The following is an 18,652-nucleotide window of genomic DNA, read 5'->3' as shown; positions in this document are numbered from 1 at the left end:
AACCTATGACCCAGGAGATTAGTTAGATTCCTGGTCAGAGCACATGCCCGGGTTGCAGGCTGGATCCGCAGCAGGGGGTGTGCAGGAGGCAGCCAATCAGTGAATCTCATCATTGATGTTTCTCTCTCTCCCGCTCACTTCCTTTCTATGAAATCAATAAAAATATATTAAAAATATGCTTAGTATCTCCATGCCAATTTTCTCATCTATGGAATGGGTATAAGCAGAATATCTCATAAGGTGGTCTTTTTTTTAATAAGGAAATTTGTTGTGTTGCAAAACAAGAAATTCAGCAATAGTTCAATCTAGTTATTCGATATAGTGACTCTGCTGCCTTTGGGGTGCGGACTGTACCTCAAGAGTTGGCTCCATTTATGGCCCCTAGATCGGAGTCCCAAGAATCATATGCAGTAATAAGATATTCAGTCCTTTCTCCAAAAAGAAAGGAACCATCTCTTCATGTGCCTTCTTTTTAGGAATGAGAAATACTTTCCCTTCCCCAAGTATACCAACAAGACTGTTCATGCCTTATTCGCAAGTTTGTGTCCCACATGCCCATTCCCAAACCAATCACTGTCAAGGGTTTTCAATGAATGGATGGTTGGGAGTCAACGACAAAGATTCCAGCATTAAACTTTTGGGAAAAGTCTACCAATCATATTTACCTGTGTTTTTTCTTTTCAAAATTGCAAACCACTGATACTTAAGATGAATTACTTTATTAACATAAACAGAAAAAATACTTTAATGAACATTTTTTGTACATTCCAACCGAGTGAAAGGCACTATATATACTAGGCACTGAGGGACATAGAAATGAAAGTAAGACTCAACCTTTGTCCCATCTTTCCTACCATAGTAGTGGATACAGACACAATACAAGCCACAAACTACTTTGCAAGGCTTTTTTGGTATAAGTACCACATTTGATGTACAATTAAAGTAGTATGAAAACAGACAGGTTCATTCAGAATGGAATTTTTGCTTCAAGACCATTATACCTAATTCTCTGATTTATAATGGTCACAGAGCTGTAGATGATATACTGCCCACGAGCCTGAAGAGAACATTTCGTCACCCTCCGCAGGAACAAAACCGGGCTCCCGCCGGCTGCCATCACTCACCCCCCAGCATCAGGCAGAGCGCACAGGGTCAGGCCAACCAAAGGACGTGCTTTCCAGTGGACTGTAAGGCAAACTGCTTACAAGCAAAACAGCTCTTTAATTAAGGTATAGCATACATAAAGTGCACAAATGTTAAATGTAAAACTTGGTAAATTTTTCTATACATATGAATGGTGGGAACACTTAGAATAGCGGCTGACACAGAAAGGGCTCAGTAAGTACTCTTCACCTGCCAATAAATACAATCTTGGTTTCATCTGCATTTCTTTGATAAATGGGATTGAACATTTTTTTGTTGCTTGTTCAGCTCCTATGGTCTCTTTACTACTGAGATATTCAATTGATTTTTATTTTTACTTTTTTTTTTTTTTTTACTAATTTGTAAGAGCCTTGTATATTCTAATGGCGCTCACTCTGTCTTATATTGCAAATACTTTTCTCAGTTGGTCCCTTGCCCTTTAAATTACTTTGCCACCAGCTAGTTTTTAATATTTATGTGGATGACTTTTCTATTTCTTTTGTAACTTCAGGCTTTAATGTTCTGCTTTTAAAAAAACCTTTTGCCCCACTACATTATTAAATATTCAGCATTTTAGTATGGAACCCCTATAATTTTACTTCTTTATATTTAAACCTTTCATCCATATATAATTTATCTTAGTACATGGCATGAGGCTAGAATCTAACCTTGTTTAAAAATAGTTAGCCAGGCCCTGGCCGGTGTGGCTCAGCTGGTTGAGCACCATCCTGTGCACAAAGCGGTCACTGGTTCGATTCCCGGTCAGGGCACATGGCCGGGTTGCGGGCTCAATCCCCGGTAGAGGGTGTGCAGGAGGCAGCCGATCAATGTTTCTCTCTTTCTCCCTTCCTCTCTCTAAAATCAATAAACACATTTAATAAAAAATATTTTAAAAGTTAGCCTAAGTCCTGACATTGTACATTAACTATTTCATTTTACATTTGCTTAAAATGACATCCGAATCATATGCTAAATGCTCGTGTTTTTCTTTTCTCTCTGTGTCATCAAGATGTCCAGAGGACCTGAATTTAGTTGACTTCCTTAGCTGTACAAGAAGCCTGGTTCTATTATATGCGATAGCCATGGAGGGAGAAAAATATTTAGTCTACTTCCTAGTATGTGTTTCTAGGCTGAGCCGTCTCTAACTGGCCATTCGGTCTGTTTCTACTGGGACGTGTCCTCCTGCCTGCAGCAGCCTCCCGTGGCTTAAAGTGTCCTCACACACCTGTCACCTGATCTACTCAGCGCCTGCACTGTACCACGCACCATGCTAAGTAATGGGCCAGACAAATGCAACTCTTCCCACAATGTAACATGATAAATTATCTGGTAGGAGACGATCTTTAAATATTCACACCAGTAATTCATCACAGTTGTGTTTGGTGCTAGGACGTACATAGTACAATACCCTTTCCAGCTAAGAAGTCTTGTTTCTAGATCTGTTCATTTCTTTCTACATCTGGTGAGGCACAGCCTGGGAGATCTGGTTCCAGTTTCCAATGGGAAATACCAGAAAGAACCTTGAGAATTATCTTTAGAATATTTACAAGGCTAATGTGAGGAATAGGAAAAAAGAGTCAAAAGAGAGTCCCAGAACATTAGGGGTCAAATTCCATCAGCAGCCTACTTGGAGACAGTCCTCCAAATTCTCCGGTCCGTGTCCTGAGCAAAGCCAGCCCCGTGAGGAGATCTGAAACTGTTTGCCACAGTCACGAGTGAGGCAGAAAGCTGACTCCACCCCGGACCATGTTTGCCTCTGAATGGGAAAACCGCTGTTACCTTTTTTTTTGTTCTGTGCCCTATTTTTCCTGTGGTGTCCCTATTTTCTACGTTTGATACATTTCAAACTGTGGGCAACTATGTAGTTCTAGTAGCTGAGAAAAAAAATTTGCTTTATGAAAAAAAGAACCCCCCCCAACCATGAATTTTTCCAATCAGTCAGCTTTTTATCCACTGAGTAACTACAGAGTTACCAACAGTGATTAAACCCATAGAGAACCAGTTTTCCAGCTCAAACTGGAAAGTAATAGGTTTTTAAATGAAAGGAGATATGCCCGAGGGCAGCTAAGTCTAAGTAATTCTTTTTATTATATAATATTTCTCTGAAAAATTTCTCCCTCACTAAACCCACTTTGATGCTAACAAATAATTTGATGTTATAATACAAAAAAAACCCTGCCTAGGTTGTTTTATCTGAGATGATAATTTAAAACAAAATGAGCAGGTGATTTATATTTTTACTTTGAAATAAGTTTGGCATGTCTGAAGTCCACGCTGAAGAAAACAGAGGCCAACAAATTCACTCATCAGCAAAAATAAACTTTCTAAACCGAATCTCTTCAGCGTGAGATCAAAAACAGTCTGCTCTTAGAGGATCCCCAAATGCTACCTATTCCAACTCTTTTTTAAAAGTCAGCTTGTTTCTCCGAGAAACAACACACATCCAATGTGACTTAAAAGCGCCATCTACCTGAAATGCAAAGTAACCAGCAGCCACATTTTTTCTCACAGAATTAGCAGGCGTAGATCATTTATTTCACTATTTCTTTCTTTTACTGGCAGGTCCATCCAAAACTTCTATCTTGCCTTTCCCACCTTCTGAATGAGGAAGCTTGATGTTATCTATGGTGACTTCAGAAGCGGTGCTGTCATCTTCATCCTCAGATTCTGAACTGTCCCCTGAACTGTCCTGTGAATTCTCTTCTGAACTGTCCTCTTCTTTTGAATCACACTGATCCATCTCAAACAGGGCCACATCCTAAAAAAAAAACCACCACGTGGGAAATTTATTTCCCCAAAAAGGTGCAATAAAACATTGGGAACAACCAACATCTAGCACAATATTGACGCACAAAGGACATATTTTTAATACAATATGGCACTTTGATTCTTTCAGTTGCTGTAGTTCACCATAACGATTTACATTTACTCCAAGTTTAAAAAGACCCCCATGACTCAATTCTATGTGACTTGAATACACTCTTTCATTCAACAGCTATTAACATGAGCCAGGTACCATACCAGGTACTGGAGATTCAACAATAACAACAAATTGAGCCCCTTTTCACATGGGGCTCAATAATAATAATAAGTTATAAGTAATTCTGTTATATAATGCATTCTGTTAAACATATCATTAATATTTTCATTCTCAATGAATCAGACTATGACTATCTCTTTGGACCTTGGATGGGAAAAAAAACCAACAAACCCAGTTAGGACTTTTACTAAATTAATGCTTCAAGATAACAAATGTAATATTTAACTTGGAAAAGCCCGCCTAGGATTCTGTATTACCTCACCTAGGGAAGCTTATGGACCTATAAGATCCTTAATCTTTAAATGACCAAGTGCCTATGCAGCTGACTTTCCAGGGTGAAAAGTAACAGAATTAAAATGGAAAAGTTCTCTCCCTTTTTAGGTGATGAGGCGCACGGGTAATTTTACTATAGGAAGTGAAAACAAAGCATAGTTACCATTTGTATAACTTTTCCAAGAGTCTCATCAATATTTTCAATATTGAAACGACCAGGTGGTGCAGCTGCCATGTCTTTCCTCAGCTTTTCGTTTGCCTGAGCCATCTGTGGGAGAAAGGTCTGTACTTGCTCCAGTACTAAGGAGAGAAAATATAGCTTATCAATGCTTACGTTAGCATCTGCCCAAAGTTGAAATTTTAAAATCCAGAATTTCCTGTAAAACAGTTCTGAATTTAATAGTAATAATAATTACTATAAATTTTTCAAATTCCTTTCATTTGAAAAATCTCCATTCTCTTCTGAACTCTTAAAGCAGTAGGACCACACAATTCAGCAATTATTTCTCAATGTGTTATTTGGGTTTTTCCTATGCCCCCGGGGCTGTAACCTCCTGAAGGCTGGCATTCGACAAATAGGAACTGAATAAGGAGACGTATGACTTAATAGTTAGGGCAGCGGGCGGTGGCAGACTGTCATGGTTACCAAGAGAAGCCCAGCTCCACCTCTGACTATCTGAATCACCTTGGGCGTGTTGGTTAAGTAGTGGTGGTTGTGACCTGTCCACCATCTGTTCCCCTTTCTTCTAATAACAAAACCCTGACTTTCCTTTTTATCTCTGTCACTCTTAGTCACTCCTGTCCCTCACCGTGGGTGTGCCTACATGCTCCGCAACCTTGGCCACCACGAGTTGGTTCAGGGGCATACACAGTGACACAGTGATCTAGTCAGACCAATAAGAGATCGCCCTGAAACATGGTTTGGACTGTTGAGGGAAAAAAAAAATCTTTCTGAGTAACTGAGCAAGCTACTGAATCTAAGCCTGGAGATGCTGATAAACTGGCCAACTTGCCGGCGGTGGGGGAAGAGCCTGCTCCAGATGAAGGCAACACTTGGGAGAGAAAGCTAAGAGATGCAGAGCAGCAGACCCCTGATAACACTGAGCACGTGGAGGCAGATGTATCTGAAATCACTACGGTTTTTTCCCCCCATAAAAAGAGCCAACACAATTTATTTCCTTCCTTCCTCCCTCCCTCCCTTTCTTTCTTCTTTTGTGCTTAAGGCAATCCAAGTTGGATTTTAGTTATTTACAATAACAGGAGTCCTAACTATTACATTTAATTTAACCACTTGAAACCTCAGTTTACTCATCTGTAAAATAGGGATGACAACTGCCAAGCATTGTGCTTTGAACAGGGGAGTCAACAAACAAGGGATAATAGTTTCTTTCTCTTTCAAAAGAGGTCCAGCACATAACTAGCTCTCAAAACACTAAGTCACTAACACAGCTACACAGCAGGTGACTAAACTGTCCAAAGTACAGAAGAAAATGGTGGCAAAGGTCAAGAAATGGGGCTGCTGGAAGAATTAAATGGGGTGACATACACGTCAAGCTCCACACCACGTCTGGCACACACTAAATAGTAAATAAATGTGACCTTTCATGCCCCTTCAGATACACAGAGTAATAAAAATAAAGGCATTTATGTGTCTACATATTTAAGTCTATATGAAGTTTGAGGCCAGATTTTGTTCTGCTTTGGTTTGTAACTAATGGATTATGGGGAGCAAATCAAGGACCTACATGTGTGGCATGGACCATGATTCTGAGAAGCCAAAAATTTCTATGGTATTCTAGACCAGTACAAGCTGAACCCTTGAAGCTAGTCCAGCTGTAGTTCTTCTAAACAGAATAAAACAAAATCCAGCATACGATAACATAAAGTTCAAAATGCCCAGCATCCAATAAAAATTACCAAGCATGCAAATAAGCCAAAACATATTATCTACAAAGAGTAAAAAAAAATATTCACATTAGCCAAGACATGGAAACAACTCAAGTGTCTGTTGAGGGATGGATGGATAAAGACATTATAGTACATTCATACAATGGAATATTATTCAGCCTTAAAAAAAAAAAAAAACACACAGTAGAATAAAAATCAATAGAAACGGGTCCAGAAATGACACAGATTAAGCAATAAGAATGTAAAAGCAGCTATTATAAACACCCCCCATAGTCAAGAAAGCACAGAAAAGCATGATCACAATACGGAAAAAAATGAAAGATATAAATAAAAGACTCAAATTGAACTTCTAGACGTATAAACTACAATATCTGACAAACAAACTGGATGGGATTAAACAACAGATTAGACAATAGAGAAGAAAAGATTAGTGAACTTGAGGACAGCAATAGAAACTACCCAACATGAAACACACAAAGACTAAAAAACAAAACAAAATCAACTAGCAGAGATCTGTGGGACAATTTCTAGAAGTAAAATTATGTGTAGTTGGAGTCCCTGCAGAAAGGTCAGAGGGAAAGGGGGACAAAAAAATATCTGAAGAAAAAATAGCCAAAAATTTCCCAAATTTGACAAAAACTAAAATCCACAAATCCAAGAAGTTCAACAAACCCCAAACTCAAGAATCACAAAGAAAACTACAATACATCACCATCCAAGTGAAAACCAGTGATAAAGAAGAAATCTTAAAAACAGCCAGAAAAAAAGGGAAATATTTTATACATGAAGAAGATAGCAGACTTCTCATCAGAAACAATATAAGTCAGAAGACAGCAGAGTGCCATCTCTGAAGTACTGAAAAATTAAAAATTTTTAAAACTTGTCACCTAGAATCCTACATGCATCAAAAACATCTTTCAAAACCAAACCAAAATAAATCCTTTCTCTGACATACAAAGGCTGGTGAATTCATCACCAGCAGGCCCACACTATAAAAAAATATTGTTTGTAACTAAGATAAACAGCTTGATTGTTAAAATGAGCTAAACATTTGAACAGAAAAAAAATTGTAAAGGTAAGAATTCAGTGAATACATTGTAAATGATGCATGAGGTTATGTCTATAAACTAAGAAATCATGAGTATTCAGACTTCACCAAAGATATATAAATGGTGAGAAAGCACATGAAAGGTTCTTCAACATCACTAGTCATTAGGAAAAAACAAATTAAAATCGCAGTGTGACACCACTACATGCTAAAGACAGACCACACAATGTGTTGCTGAGGACATGGGGCAACTAAAACAACTAAACTCTTGCAACAAAGCTGGTGGGAATGCAAAATGGTATACCCAACTTTGGAAAATAGTTTGGCAACTTCCTCTTTATAAAAAGACACACTTTCCAACATAACCTAACAATTCCATTCCTAGGTATAAGCGACCCCCCCAAAATGGAAAACCTACGTCCACATAGCTGGTATTTGAATGGAGAGCCACCATGCCGTCATGTTAGCTGTTGTAGATTTAGTGTATACTATGGTTAAGTTCCCTTCTCAGAATACACATGATTTCTTAGCTTATAGACATTATAACCTCATGCATCACTTACAATGTTTTCACTGAATCTTTGCCTTCATTCTTTTTTTAAAGAGTAGATTACACAGATATTGAGTATTACATGAATGTTATATGAATAAAGTCTGAGTGTGGTACATACTTATAAGTGTGCAGTACAGCAATATGATGGAGCCATTAATGACCAGAATTGGCCCTGTTATGTCATGTTCTGAGTAACATTTACCATTTAAGTAATCATGTCCAGTTTAATGGAATGGGATAGTTTTCTCATACATGTGTATTAAATTTGGGCTCAGTAACCGCGAAAAAAAGTTCCCAGAGATTAAAAATAATTTTTTTAAATATATATATTTTTTCCATCACCATTTATCCCTGCTATACCCTCCTCCACCTCCACCCAGCAATCACCACTCTGTTAATAATAATTAATTTGATTTCCAAAATGTATCCCACAAGTTTTTCTGGAAAAAGTAACTGTCTTAAAGCCAGAGAATATGTAAGGAATTCTATCCTTGTGAGCAGACCTCCCAATGTAAATCCCAGTAAGACTTTCTCTGCTGGACTCTGTGGTTTAATATCTGTACACAAAGTCTGATACCGTTGGGTCAAGTAACTGCTTAAACAGGCAGAAGTTAGCATCAGAGAGGGTTCCTGCGAGACAGGAAGAGAGAGAGAGGGAAGGGTACTTACAGGGGCTCCTCTCTATCCGAACTGTTTGAAGAGCGGAATTCTTCCTGGAATTAGGCTTGGAGTTGATGAGCAATCTGTCCCATATACCTAAAAACACACGCACACAGACACACTTAATTTACTACAGCATAAAGAAATGGGAGCCCATCAGCAAACTTCCTGTGACCACTCTCAAGTCTTGACTATCCCACATTTCCCAAGATGCTTTTCAAAAGAGGAGCACCCCAAGTTCCATTACAAAGTTTTAGTTCTTTATGTAAAACCGCCTTCCCTTTCTTAAGGCTATCTCACGCATCTCTGTACCACCGGTGCTGAGTAATAAGCACACGCTAAACTGCACTTTTCTGTATCAGAAATCCACCGGTGACAAGTCAGTCCTGCAATGACAGAATGGAGGAAGCGGTGCAGAGTGCAATGGTTAAGGGAAGCCAGAAATGGTTTACTAGCCGTGTTATCGGGCAAATGACCCAAACCTCTCTGAGCACCGGTCTCTTCATTTGTAAAACATGCCTGCCTGGTGAGCCCCCCTTCATGGGAGACGCTCAGCCTACACAACACTGCCCTTTGGAGAAACTCCCTGCTCCCACTCCACCGATTCGGCCTCATCACTCACTGCTCCTCCGACCAACCCGGCTCTCCCGCCCATCAGAGCCCAGAGCACGGGACTTCTTTCAAAGCCCCAGGCTCTGCACCCCGTTTCCAACAGCTGCAGCACCTCCTCAGTCTGGTACAGAGATCGCGCCCGCCCACCGGGCAGAGCTCCACAGCCCGCCGCTTCCCACCGCGGGCGCGGCGGCCGGCCTGGCGTCAGAGCTCGTACCCCAGAGGCGCGCGGACCGCGCTCGGCCCCAGCTCGGCCCGGCCGGCCACGCGTCTCCGGCAGGTCACTATCTCCACGACACACCGTGGCTCTGCTTCCTCGCCGCACAGGCTTGTCGTGAGGCTTCAATTCTCCCACAAAAGCTCTATAGGCACCACGACTTCCCTTTTCCAAAGACGAAAACCGGGGAGTCGAAAATGCAAGCAACTCCCCTGAAGCCCCGCGACGCACGAGTCTTCATCCTCCAGCGCGGTGTCTGAAATCCTGCGTGGGTCCCCCGGCCCTCCGCCTCCCTCTTGGAGAGGGCGGCACACAGGGCCGGTTCTCTGAGGGGGGGACCATCCCTGACAGCTACCTGCTCCCGGCCCCGCCAACCGCCTGGACACGGACAGCCGGCGCCAAGGTCCGCCCCTCAGGGGAGGTGTCCGCCGCCGCGCGTGGCAGCGCGGGCGCGCAGTCCCGCTCGGCGCAGAAAAACCACCTCCAGCCCCGCGGCCGGGCGCACGCCGCCCCCCGCTATCCCCACCGCGGGCGCGCGACTGGGCCCTGCGCTCAGCGCCCCGCTCCCGGGGCTCCCCGTCCCGTCCCCGCGGCCGGGCCTGCCAGCAGCCCGGCGGTCCTCCCGCCTGCGCGCCCCACGCCGCACGTGCGCGCCCCACGCCGCCGCCCGCCGGTCACCTCCGCGGCCGCCGCTCCCCGCCGTCAGCAGCTCCTTGGACACCGAGACCCCGGAGCTATCCTTGGGGGCCGACGCAGAGCTCGGGCTGGACGGGGGCTCGCCGCGCACCTCCATGCCGCGAGCTAGGCTTCAGAACCAGCCTGCCCCGGCCCGGATGCAGGAAAGAGGCTCGGACAGGGGCGGGGCTAGAGCTGTGATTGGAGGAAACTAGCTGATGGGCGGGGCGAGGGGGCGGGGCGAGGGCCTCGCAGCTAGAGCGACACCTGGCGGAACCTCGAGGTCTTTTCTAGTGTGGGAAAAGCAAGGTTGTAACGCTTGAGGCCCTGTAGGTGGAGAACTGATGGAAGGGTCCTTGAATTTTTTTTTTTTTCTCTTTTTTTTTTTTTAGCTAAGCAAATTCGAATGTGAAGAGCGCATCACGGGGCTGCCCTCTCCTCTTCTTAAAACATTTTTTAAATTGCGCTTGAAAAAAACCTATAAGTTTTACCATCTTAGCCATTTTTAAAGTGTGCAGTTCAGAAGTGTTAGCTATATCCACAGTGCTATGTAACAGATCTCTAGAATTTTTTCATCTTGAAAAACTGAAACTGCTCCTACTGAACAATGCCTTCCTTATCCCCTGCCTCCAGCCCCTGGCAGCCACTGTTAAATTTGTTTCTATGAGTTTAACTACTTCAGATACTTCATATAAGTAGAATCAACAGTAATTCTCTTTTTGTGACTGACTTCACTTAGTATAATGTCCTCAAAATTTATCCATGTGGCAGGATTCCCTTCATTTTAAGTCTGAATAATATTCCATTCTATGCATATACTACATTTTCTTTATCTGTTCATTCCTTGATGGACATTTGGGTTGCTTCCACCTCTGCGTTTTGTAAATAATGGTGCAGTCAAATGGGTGTGCAAATATATCTTCCAGGTGCTGCTTTCAGTTCTTTTGGATTTATACCCATAGTGTGATTACTGAATATAAAAATTCTCTCTTTAATTTTTTAAGGCTCTCCACACTGGTTTCCACAGTGGCTGCATTATCTTACATTCCATCAGTTTCAATTTCTCCACACCCTCACCAACAGTTGTTATTTTCTGGTGTTTTTTTAATAGTGGTCTTTCTAGTGGGTTTGAGATGATAATCTCATAGTAGTTTTGATTTGCATTTCTCTAATGATTAGTGACACTGAGCATGTTTTCCTGTAATTATTGGTCTTTCATCTACTTTGGAGAGCTGTGCATTCAAATTTGTTGCCTTTTTTTTTTTTTTTTTTAATTTCTTTACTGTTGAAAGTATTACAGGTGTCCCATTTTCTCCCCCCAATCGACCCCCTCCACCTTGCTCCTACCCCCTCCCCAGGCCTTCACCCCGTTATTGACTGTGTCTATGGGTTATGCATATAACTTCTTTGGTTAATTTCTTTCCACCCTCCACCCTCCTTCCCTCTTTCTTCTGAAATATGATCGTCTGTTGCCTGCGTCAATGTCTCTGGATCTATTTAGTTTGTCAGATTCTTTTGTTCATTAGCTTCTTATTAAAGAAGACCCTTCAACATTTCCTGTAGTGCTCGTTTGGTGGTGATGAACTCCTTTAGCTTTTTCTTACCTGTGAAGCTCTTTATCTGACCTTCAGTTCTAAATGATAGCTTTGCTGGGTAGAGCAATCTTGGTTGTAGTTCCATGTTTTTCATCACTTTGAATATTTCTTGCCACTCCATTCTGGCCTGCTTTCTGTTGAGAAATCAGCTGACAGTTGTATGAGTGCTCCCTTGTAGGTAACTAACTGCTTTTCCCTTGCTGCTTTTAAAATTTTCTTTGTCTTTAACCTTTGGCATTTTAATTATGATGTGTCTTGCTGTGGGCCCCTTTGGGTTCCTCTTGTTTGGGACCTTCTGTGCTTCCTGGACTTGTAAGTCTATTTCTTTCCCCAGGCAGGGGAAGTTTTCTGTCATTTTTTTAAAATAGGTTTTCAATTTCTTGGTCTCTTTCTTCTCCTCTGGCACCCCAACAATACAAATGTTGGGCCACTTGAAGTTGTCCCAGAGGCTCCTTATACTATCTTCATATTTCTGGATTCTTTTTGCTCTTCTGGTTGAGTGTTTTTTCTTTCCTCATGTTCCAAATTGCTGATTTGATTCTCAGCGTCCTCTACTCTACTGTTGATTCCCTATAAATTATTCTTCATTTCAGTTCATGTAGCCTTCATTTCAAATTAGTACTTTATTATGTTATCACTTTTCTCAGTTGTTTTTGTAATAATATGCCTGAGCATCCTTATTAACAAAATTCTGAACTCTGTATCTGTTAGCTTGCTTGGATCTGTTTCATTTATTTCCCCTTCTAGAGATTTCCTCTGTTCTTTCCTTTGTGACATGTTTCTTTGCCTCCACAGTATGGCTGCTTCCAGGTGTTTGTTTCTATGTATTAGGTAGAGCTGCTATGTCTCCTGGAATTTGTAGAGTGGCTTTGTGTAGTAGGTGTCCTGAAGGGTCTAGTAGCTCAGCCTCCCCAGTCACCTGAGCTGGGCCTTCTGGGTGCTCCCCTGTGTGGACTGTGTGCTCTGACCTGTTGTAGTTGAGCCTTGGCTGCTGTTGGTGTCAGTGGGAGGAATTGACCCCCAGGCCAATCGGCTGTGAGGACCAGCTGCAACTACAGCCAAAGAGCTGCTGTGCTGGAGACACCCCTATGAAGCAGGATTTACTTCAGTGGGGCTTTGGTGTTCACCAAGTGCTCCCCTTGAGTGTGTCACTCGTGGATGTGGCAGGGTTGTAATCCAGCCTGGTCGAGTCTGCCCACCAGGTGCACTGTCTCTGGGGCCTCCCGGGAGGTGCAAAGTCAGCCTCTGCCAGTGCCTTGCCCAGGGCCCCCCAGCATGAGCTACACAGCAAACCGTAGTTGGCTGCTCCTTGTGCTGGGCTTGGAGGAGCCCAGGAGAGGCCAAGCTATGAGCCAATGCAGCTGCCGCTAGTGCCAGGCCTGGGGCTACTTATCAAGCTGAATGGGGCCCGCTGCTGCTTGTTTGAGAGATTTTAGGAAAGTCCTAAGCCTGAGGCTCGAAAGGCCCCTTGCACAGAAAAGCCCCTGGAAATGGCCCGGATGAGTTGCAGGTGGGGAGGGGCGGGGCCTCCGGGAATCACCGGGCGGGGCCAAAGGTGCGGGTCAGGTGCTGGCGACTCAAACATGGCGCCTGCCTGCGGGCTGTGTGCGGGGAGGACTCACCAAAGGAGCAACGGCCTCTGCAGCCTTTCTGCCTGGGAGGAAGCCGCCCCCCACCTCTCGCCCCGACTCCAGGCAGGTCAGTTCCTCCCCGAGTGTCCCGGGTCCTTTCAGGCTGCTCCCGGCGCTGGGCTCAGAGGGAGCGTCCGAGTGAGTCCGCGCCGGGCCCTTTGGAGGAGCTGCTGGGGCTCCCGCAGCCTCCGCGACCCTCAGGGACAGTCCCCCTGGTTTCACAGCCCGGAGTTGTGGGGACGTCTCTTCCCAGCCCTGGAGCCCTGGGCTGGGGGCCGCTGTGGGGCTGGGACCCCTCCCTCCTTCCTCCTCCGGGACACCCCCGCGGCCGAGATTCCCTCCCGGGTTTACCCCGCGGCACGGGGTGTCAGCCGGCAGCCGCGTCACCGAGACCCAGCCCCATCCGCCCGCGTCTCCGCCCCTCCTCCCGCTCTGGGTGCTGCTTCAGCTCCCTGATTGTAGGGCGTCATTGCAGCCAGATCTCAGGAGGCTCTGAGTGACGGTGGTTCTGTATTTTAGTTGTGATTTTGATGTGGTCGCCGGAGGCACGGGTGACACTGTGACCTGCGCCGCCATCTCGTTTCCGTCCTCTGTTGCACATTTTTCAATCAAGTTGTTTTGTTGGTGTTGAGTTGTAGGAGTTAGTAATTGATATATTCTCCATATTAACCCTCATCAGATATGTGATTAGCATACATGTTCTCCCATTCCACAGGCTGCCTTTTTACTCTGCTGATTGTTTCCTTTCCTCTTGGTCCTTTTAAAAGTATTTATCTACCACCCGCAGTATGCCAGGCCCCTCTGCTGCAGGGTTCAAAGCAGCAGCAGAGATCTCGGTACAACCTTTGTCTGCGTGTTCCTGACACAATGGGTGGTCCAAAGGCAGCCTGACCTGGGTTAAATCCAGCCCCAGATCACTCACGGAGTAGCTGTGACTTTGGGCAAACCCCTCTGCCAGCCTCATTTTGCTCCTCTGTAAAATCCGAATAATCATACTTCACAGAGTTGTCCTGGGGACTAAAAGGCTGTCCTGATGCGATGACTAAAATGTATATAAGGAAACTGGTAACTGCATTATTGTTATCATAATAATAATTTAACATTATACCGTATTATTACCAAGTTATAAAACTTAGAGTACAAAGACTTATGGGAGAAACAGCCATAGGGGCTGAGGAGGAAAACGCTGATTAGTGCATTCTAAAGCTACTTTCACTCTTTCTAGTTAAAACCTCCTATGTCTGGGAAGGGACAGCACCTTTTTTCCTTTGTATTGCCAGTACGTCACTTAGAGTTGGGCACATAGTTAATGATTAATTCATATTTAACTAATGAAAGAACAGAGAGAAGCTGAGCAAATGAATAATTGTTAATTATTTCAATAATCAATTGGGTGCCTCAGTAAACCTGGATTCTTGCTGCTAGAAATGTCCTCAATTTTTTGTATGTGAATTATTGACTGACTGAGATCAGAAGCATCCCACAAGTACAATACTGTACAAAATTAATGGAGCATTTCTGGCTTATAACAAAAACTTGGAAATTAAGGCATTTATGTCTGGCCAAAATAGAATAAAAGATTCACTGGCAGAATTCAGTCTCCCTCCTAGCAAATGATGTTGTTAACCAAAAAAGCAGCTTTATAAAACATGAGCATACATGTAAAACATAGGTTTTCTTACTTTTAACATCTTTACAAGACAATTGACTGTTTACACTGTGTTACGGGGTTTATAACAAATGTGCAAGTAAAATGACAAGAATAGGACAGAAGATGGAGGTGATAAATGGAAATATATGTTGTAAAGATCTTGTTTTTTGTGAAGTGTTTTAACACGGTTTGAAAGTACATGGGGATCATTTAAAGATTTTTTTTTTAGTTTTTATTTAATTGATTTTAGAGAGAGAGAGGAAGGGAGAGAGAGAAACATCAATTTGTTGTTCCACTTATTTACGCATTCATTGGTTGATTCTTTTTTTTTTTTTAATTGTTTAAAATATTACAGATGTCCCTTTTTCTCCCCACTGACCCGTTCCACCCCGTTCCTTCCCCCTCCCCAGTCCCTCTCCCCACCATTGTCCATGTCCTTGGGTTGTGTATATATGCACATAAATTCTTTGGTTACTCTCTCCCCCTCCACCCACCCGCCCTCCTCCATCCCTCTGACATTCATCAGTCTCATCTACGCTTCCATGTCATTGAATCTATTCTGTTCATCAGTTTATTAAGTTCGTTAGATTCCATGTATAAGCGAGATCATGTGAAATTTGTCTTTTGCTGCCTGGCTTATTTCACTTAGCATAATATTCTCCAGGTCCATCCATACTGTCCCAAAGGGTACATGAGCCCTGACCCGGTATCACACCTGCAACCTTCGTATCAAACCTGCAACCTTGGCTCTAACCAACTGAGCTACCCAGCCAGGGAAGGAGTTTTATTGTAAATACTAAAGCAACTCCTAAAAAAAATTAAAAGATGAATAACTACTCGGCCAATAGTGGAGATAAAATGGAGCCATACAATATATTCGATTCATCTAAAAGAAAGCAGGATAAAAGGTAAAGAGGAACGAAGAACAGGAAATGATTAGGAAACAAATAACAAGATGGTAGACTTAAGCTATACCCTAATCACTTATTACATTAGATGTAAATTGGTCTAAGATTTTAAAGGCAAAGATTGTTGACTGAACATAACAAGCCCCATTATGGTGCTTATATCATGAGGGCAAGAGTGGATATTAGTATATTCCATTAGTCTACTAGCATATTAGGATATTAATACGTTAGTATAGTCATAAATATACAGGGAAAGATATTAGACTTCTCTGAATGTACTTTGTTTTATAGTTTTGACTTTGGAATAAAGTAAATACCTTACCTACTTAAAAATAAAAATAAATACAAAAGGAAAGAAAATCCTCCCCCCTCCCCAAAAGAACTAAAAGGGGATAGAAATAAACGAATTTGACTATATATCAAGTTTATGTCATAACAACACGGAAAATAATTATTTTAGGTGACTTGAAAACACAATATTTGGATGGTACATTCTTAGCAAGATATATCTTAAGGACAGTGACCATGAGCACACAATCAAAGAGACATCTTAAAATGTATTCAATCATCTTAATGTCTAGTTGCACTGTTGGAACCGTTATTTTGAAATTCCCATACGAATATTCTTAGATAAAGCAAATAAGTATTATATCAATATCACTTGCAGCTCAGACTTTTTCATTCAAGAGAAAAGAAATACAAGTAAGTCCCTCCTGTCATCTTACATTTTGAATTGGTAATACTTGTATCAATTTATGATTTCCTTTTCTTTTTTAAGAAAACTATTTAGTCCCTCACTTGGTCCACTGGAATGTCTAGAAGCAATAGCATCCCACCATAACAAGCATTCCTAAGCCCAGAGCATGCCTACTAAATATCTTTCCCCAAGAAGAAGAACAAAGCCTCCCTCTGGTACAAAGGGCTGGTTTCAAGTTTGAGTCGGGGAAATATAAACCTGTGGTTCCAGAAAGCAAGAAAGCTCTCAAAGACTATTGAGGTCATGTCGAAAGGAATCTGGAACTAACTCCAAGAGATTCCCACTAGTCAAAGCTGACAGAGCTTGGCTCTGCCAGTCGTTCTGCGATTCCTAGGAATGTGGCCAACCACATTCTGTGTGTCAGTGCATTAGGTCCTGCAAAGTGCTACTTAGTTTTCTTATTTAAAAGAAAGAGAGCCCTAGCCTGTTTGGCTCAGTGTTTAGAGTGCTGGCCCGCACACTGAAGGATCTTGGGTTTGATTTTGGCCAAGGGCATGTACCTTGGTTGCAGGCTGGATCCCCGGCCTAGCCCCTATTGGGGCATGTGTGGGAAACAACCAACTGATGTGAGACTCTCACATCGATGTTTCTCTCTCTCTCTCCCTTCCACTCTCTCTGAAAAGCAATGGGAAAAATATCCTCGGGTGAGGCATAAATAAATAAAAGAAGAGAAACCTTTTCCTAAATCAAGGCCCTAGTTGTAACTACCACTTTACAGGAAATATGAGGAAGAGAGGGATGCGTGAAACTACTCAGGGAAGCAAGCAATCAGCAACATCTAGAATGTAGGAAATCCTACAGGATAAATATTTGTTTTATTCAACAGGAAAGTGATATATAAAAAGAAGATGAGCTGTTTTAAATTTTAAGATTTAAATATATATACATATGAGATACTTGTTGGTTGACTTGCATATATGTTATAGTTATTGTAATGGACAAGTTCTAATAATAAGAGAACTGAAGTAGTACCTGATTGCCAATTGGGTGTGTTAAAAATAAACAACAGAGAGAATGTAGTTAATAACATTATAATGACTTCGTATGATGTCAGATGGGTACTAGACTTATTGGGTTGATCACTTCATAAATTATACAAATATCAAATAACTATGTTGTATACCTGCAACTAAATATAATATTGTATGTCACCTGTAATGGAAAAATAAAAGAATATTTTTTTATTTTATATTTTATTTTATTTTATTTTATTTTATTTTATTTTATTTTATTTTATTTTATTTTATTTTATTTTATTTTTTTTAGTCCTCACCTGAGGATATTTTTTCCATTGCTTTTCAGAGAGAGTAGAAGGGGGAGAGAAAGAGAGAGGAGAGAGACATCGATGTGAAAGAGAGACATTGATTGGTTGCCTCCCAGGGATCCAGCCTGCAAATGAGGTATGTGCCCTTGGCCGGAATCAAACCCAAGATCCTCCACTGAGCCAAACCAACTAGGGCAATAAAAGAATATTTTTTTAAAAAGGAAAAAAGAAACAGCAGGCTCAAAATGCAGTCACTTTTGCTAAGCTCCACAAGGACTTAATACCCTAACTGCAATTTCAGTCTCTTCCGGGAGTGGAATTTTAAACCCATCAAGACTGGAATTTCCTGACCCGAGCTAGGAAAGTAAGCTGCTTGTTAAGATCTCTTGCCTTCCCCTAAAGAAAAGTGTCTTTGCCGGAAATAACCCACTCTTTTAACTTCTTAGTCACACGGCCTTTCCACCTGTAAAATCCTTCTGTTTTGTACAGCTCATCAGATGACCCTTCTAGTTGCTAGATGGAATGCTGACTGGTTGTGAATCACTTAATAAAGCCAGTTGGATCTTCATATTTACTGGATTGAATTTTGTTCTTTAACAGGTATTACAGTGAAACTTCTCCAAGAAGGTGGAAGTAAGATTGCCGTCTAAAAGGTAAAATGCTAAACTAACCAACTTCAGTCATGGGCCCACCTTTGGACTAGCTGAGACAAGGAGA

The 18,652-nt window shown here is 42.2% G+C and overlaps 1 protein-coding gene across 1 annotated transcript; it reads right to left on the bottom strand.

The window, feature by feature from the left end:
• Positions 1–703: 703 nt before the first annotated feature.
• On the bottom strand, positions 704–10,264 carry NOPCHAP1 (NOP protein chaperone 1). Its single transcript, XM_087814868.1, has 4 exons — positions 10,133–10,264; positions 8,635–8,721; positions 4,620–4,756; positions 704–3,901 (listed from the first exon to the last, which is right to left on the bottom strand). Exons 1-4 carry the CDS (start codon positions 10,245–10,247, stop codon positions 3,683–3,685), a joined length of 558 nt encoding a protein of 185 aa, XP_087670994.1. The 5' UTR covers positions 10,248–10,264; the 3' UTR covers positions 704–3,682.
• Positions 10,265–18,652: the final 8,388 nt, after the last annotated feature.

The sequence above is a fragment of the Miniopterus natalensis genome, chromosome 2 (genome assembly GCF_054644295.1).
Source record: "Miniopterus natalensis isolate mMinNat1 chromosome 2, mMinNat1.hap1, whole genome shotgun sequence".
Lineage (NCBI taxonomy): Eukaryota > Metazoa > Chordata > Mammalia > Chiroptera > Miniopteridae > Miniopterus > Miniopterus natalensis.
Note: the sequence above shows the minus strand (reverse complement) of the source record. Positions and strands in the feature narration are given on the sequence as shown.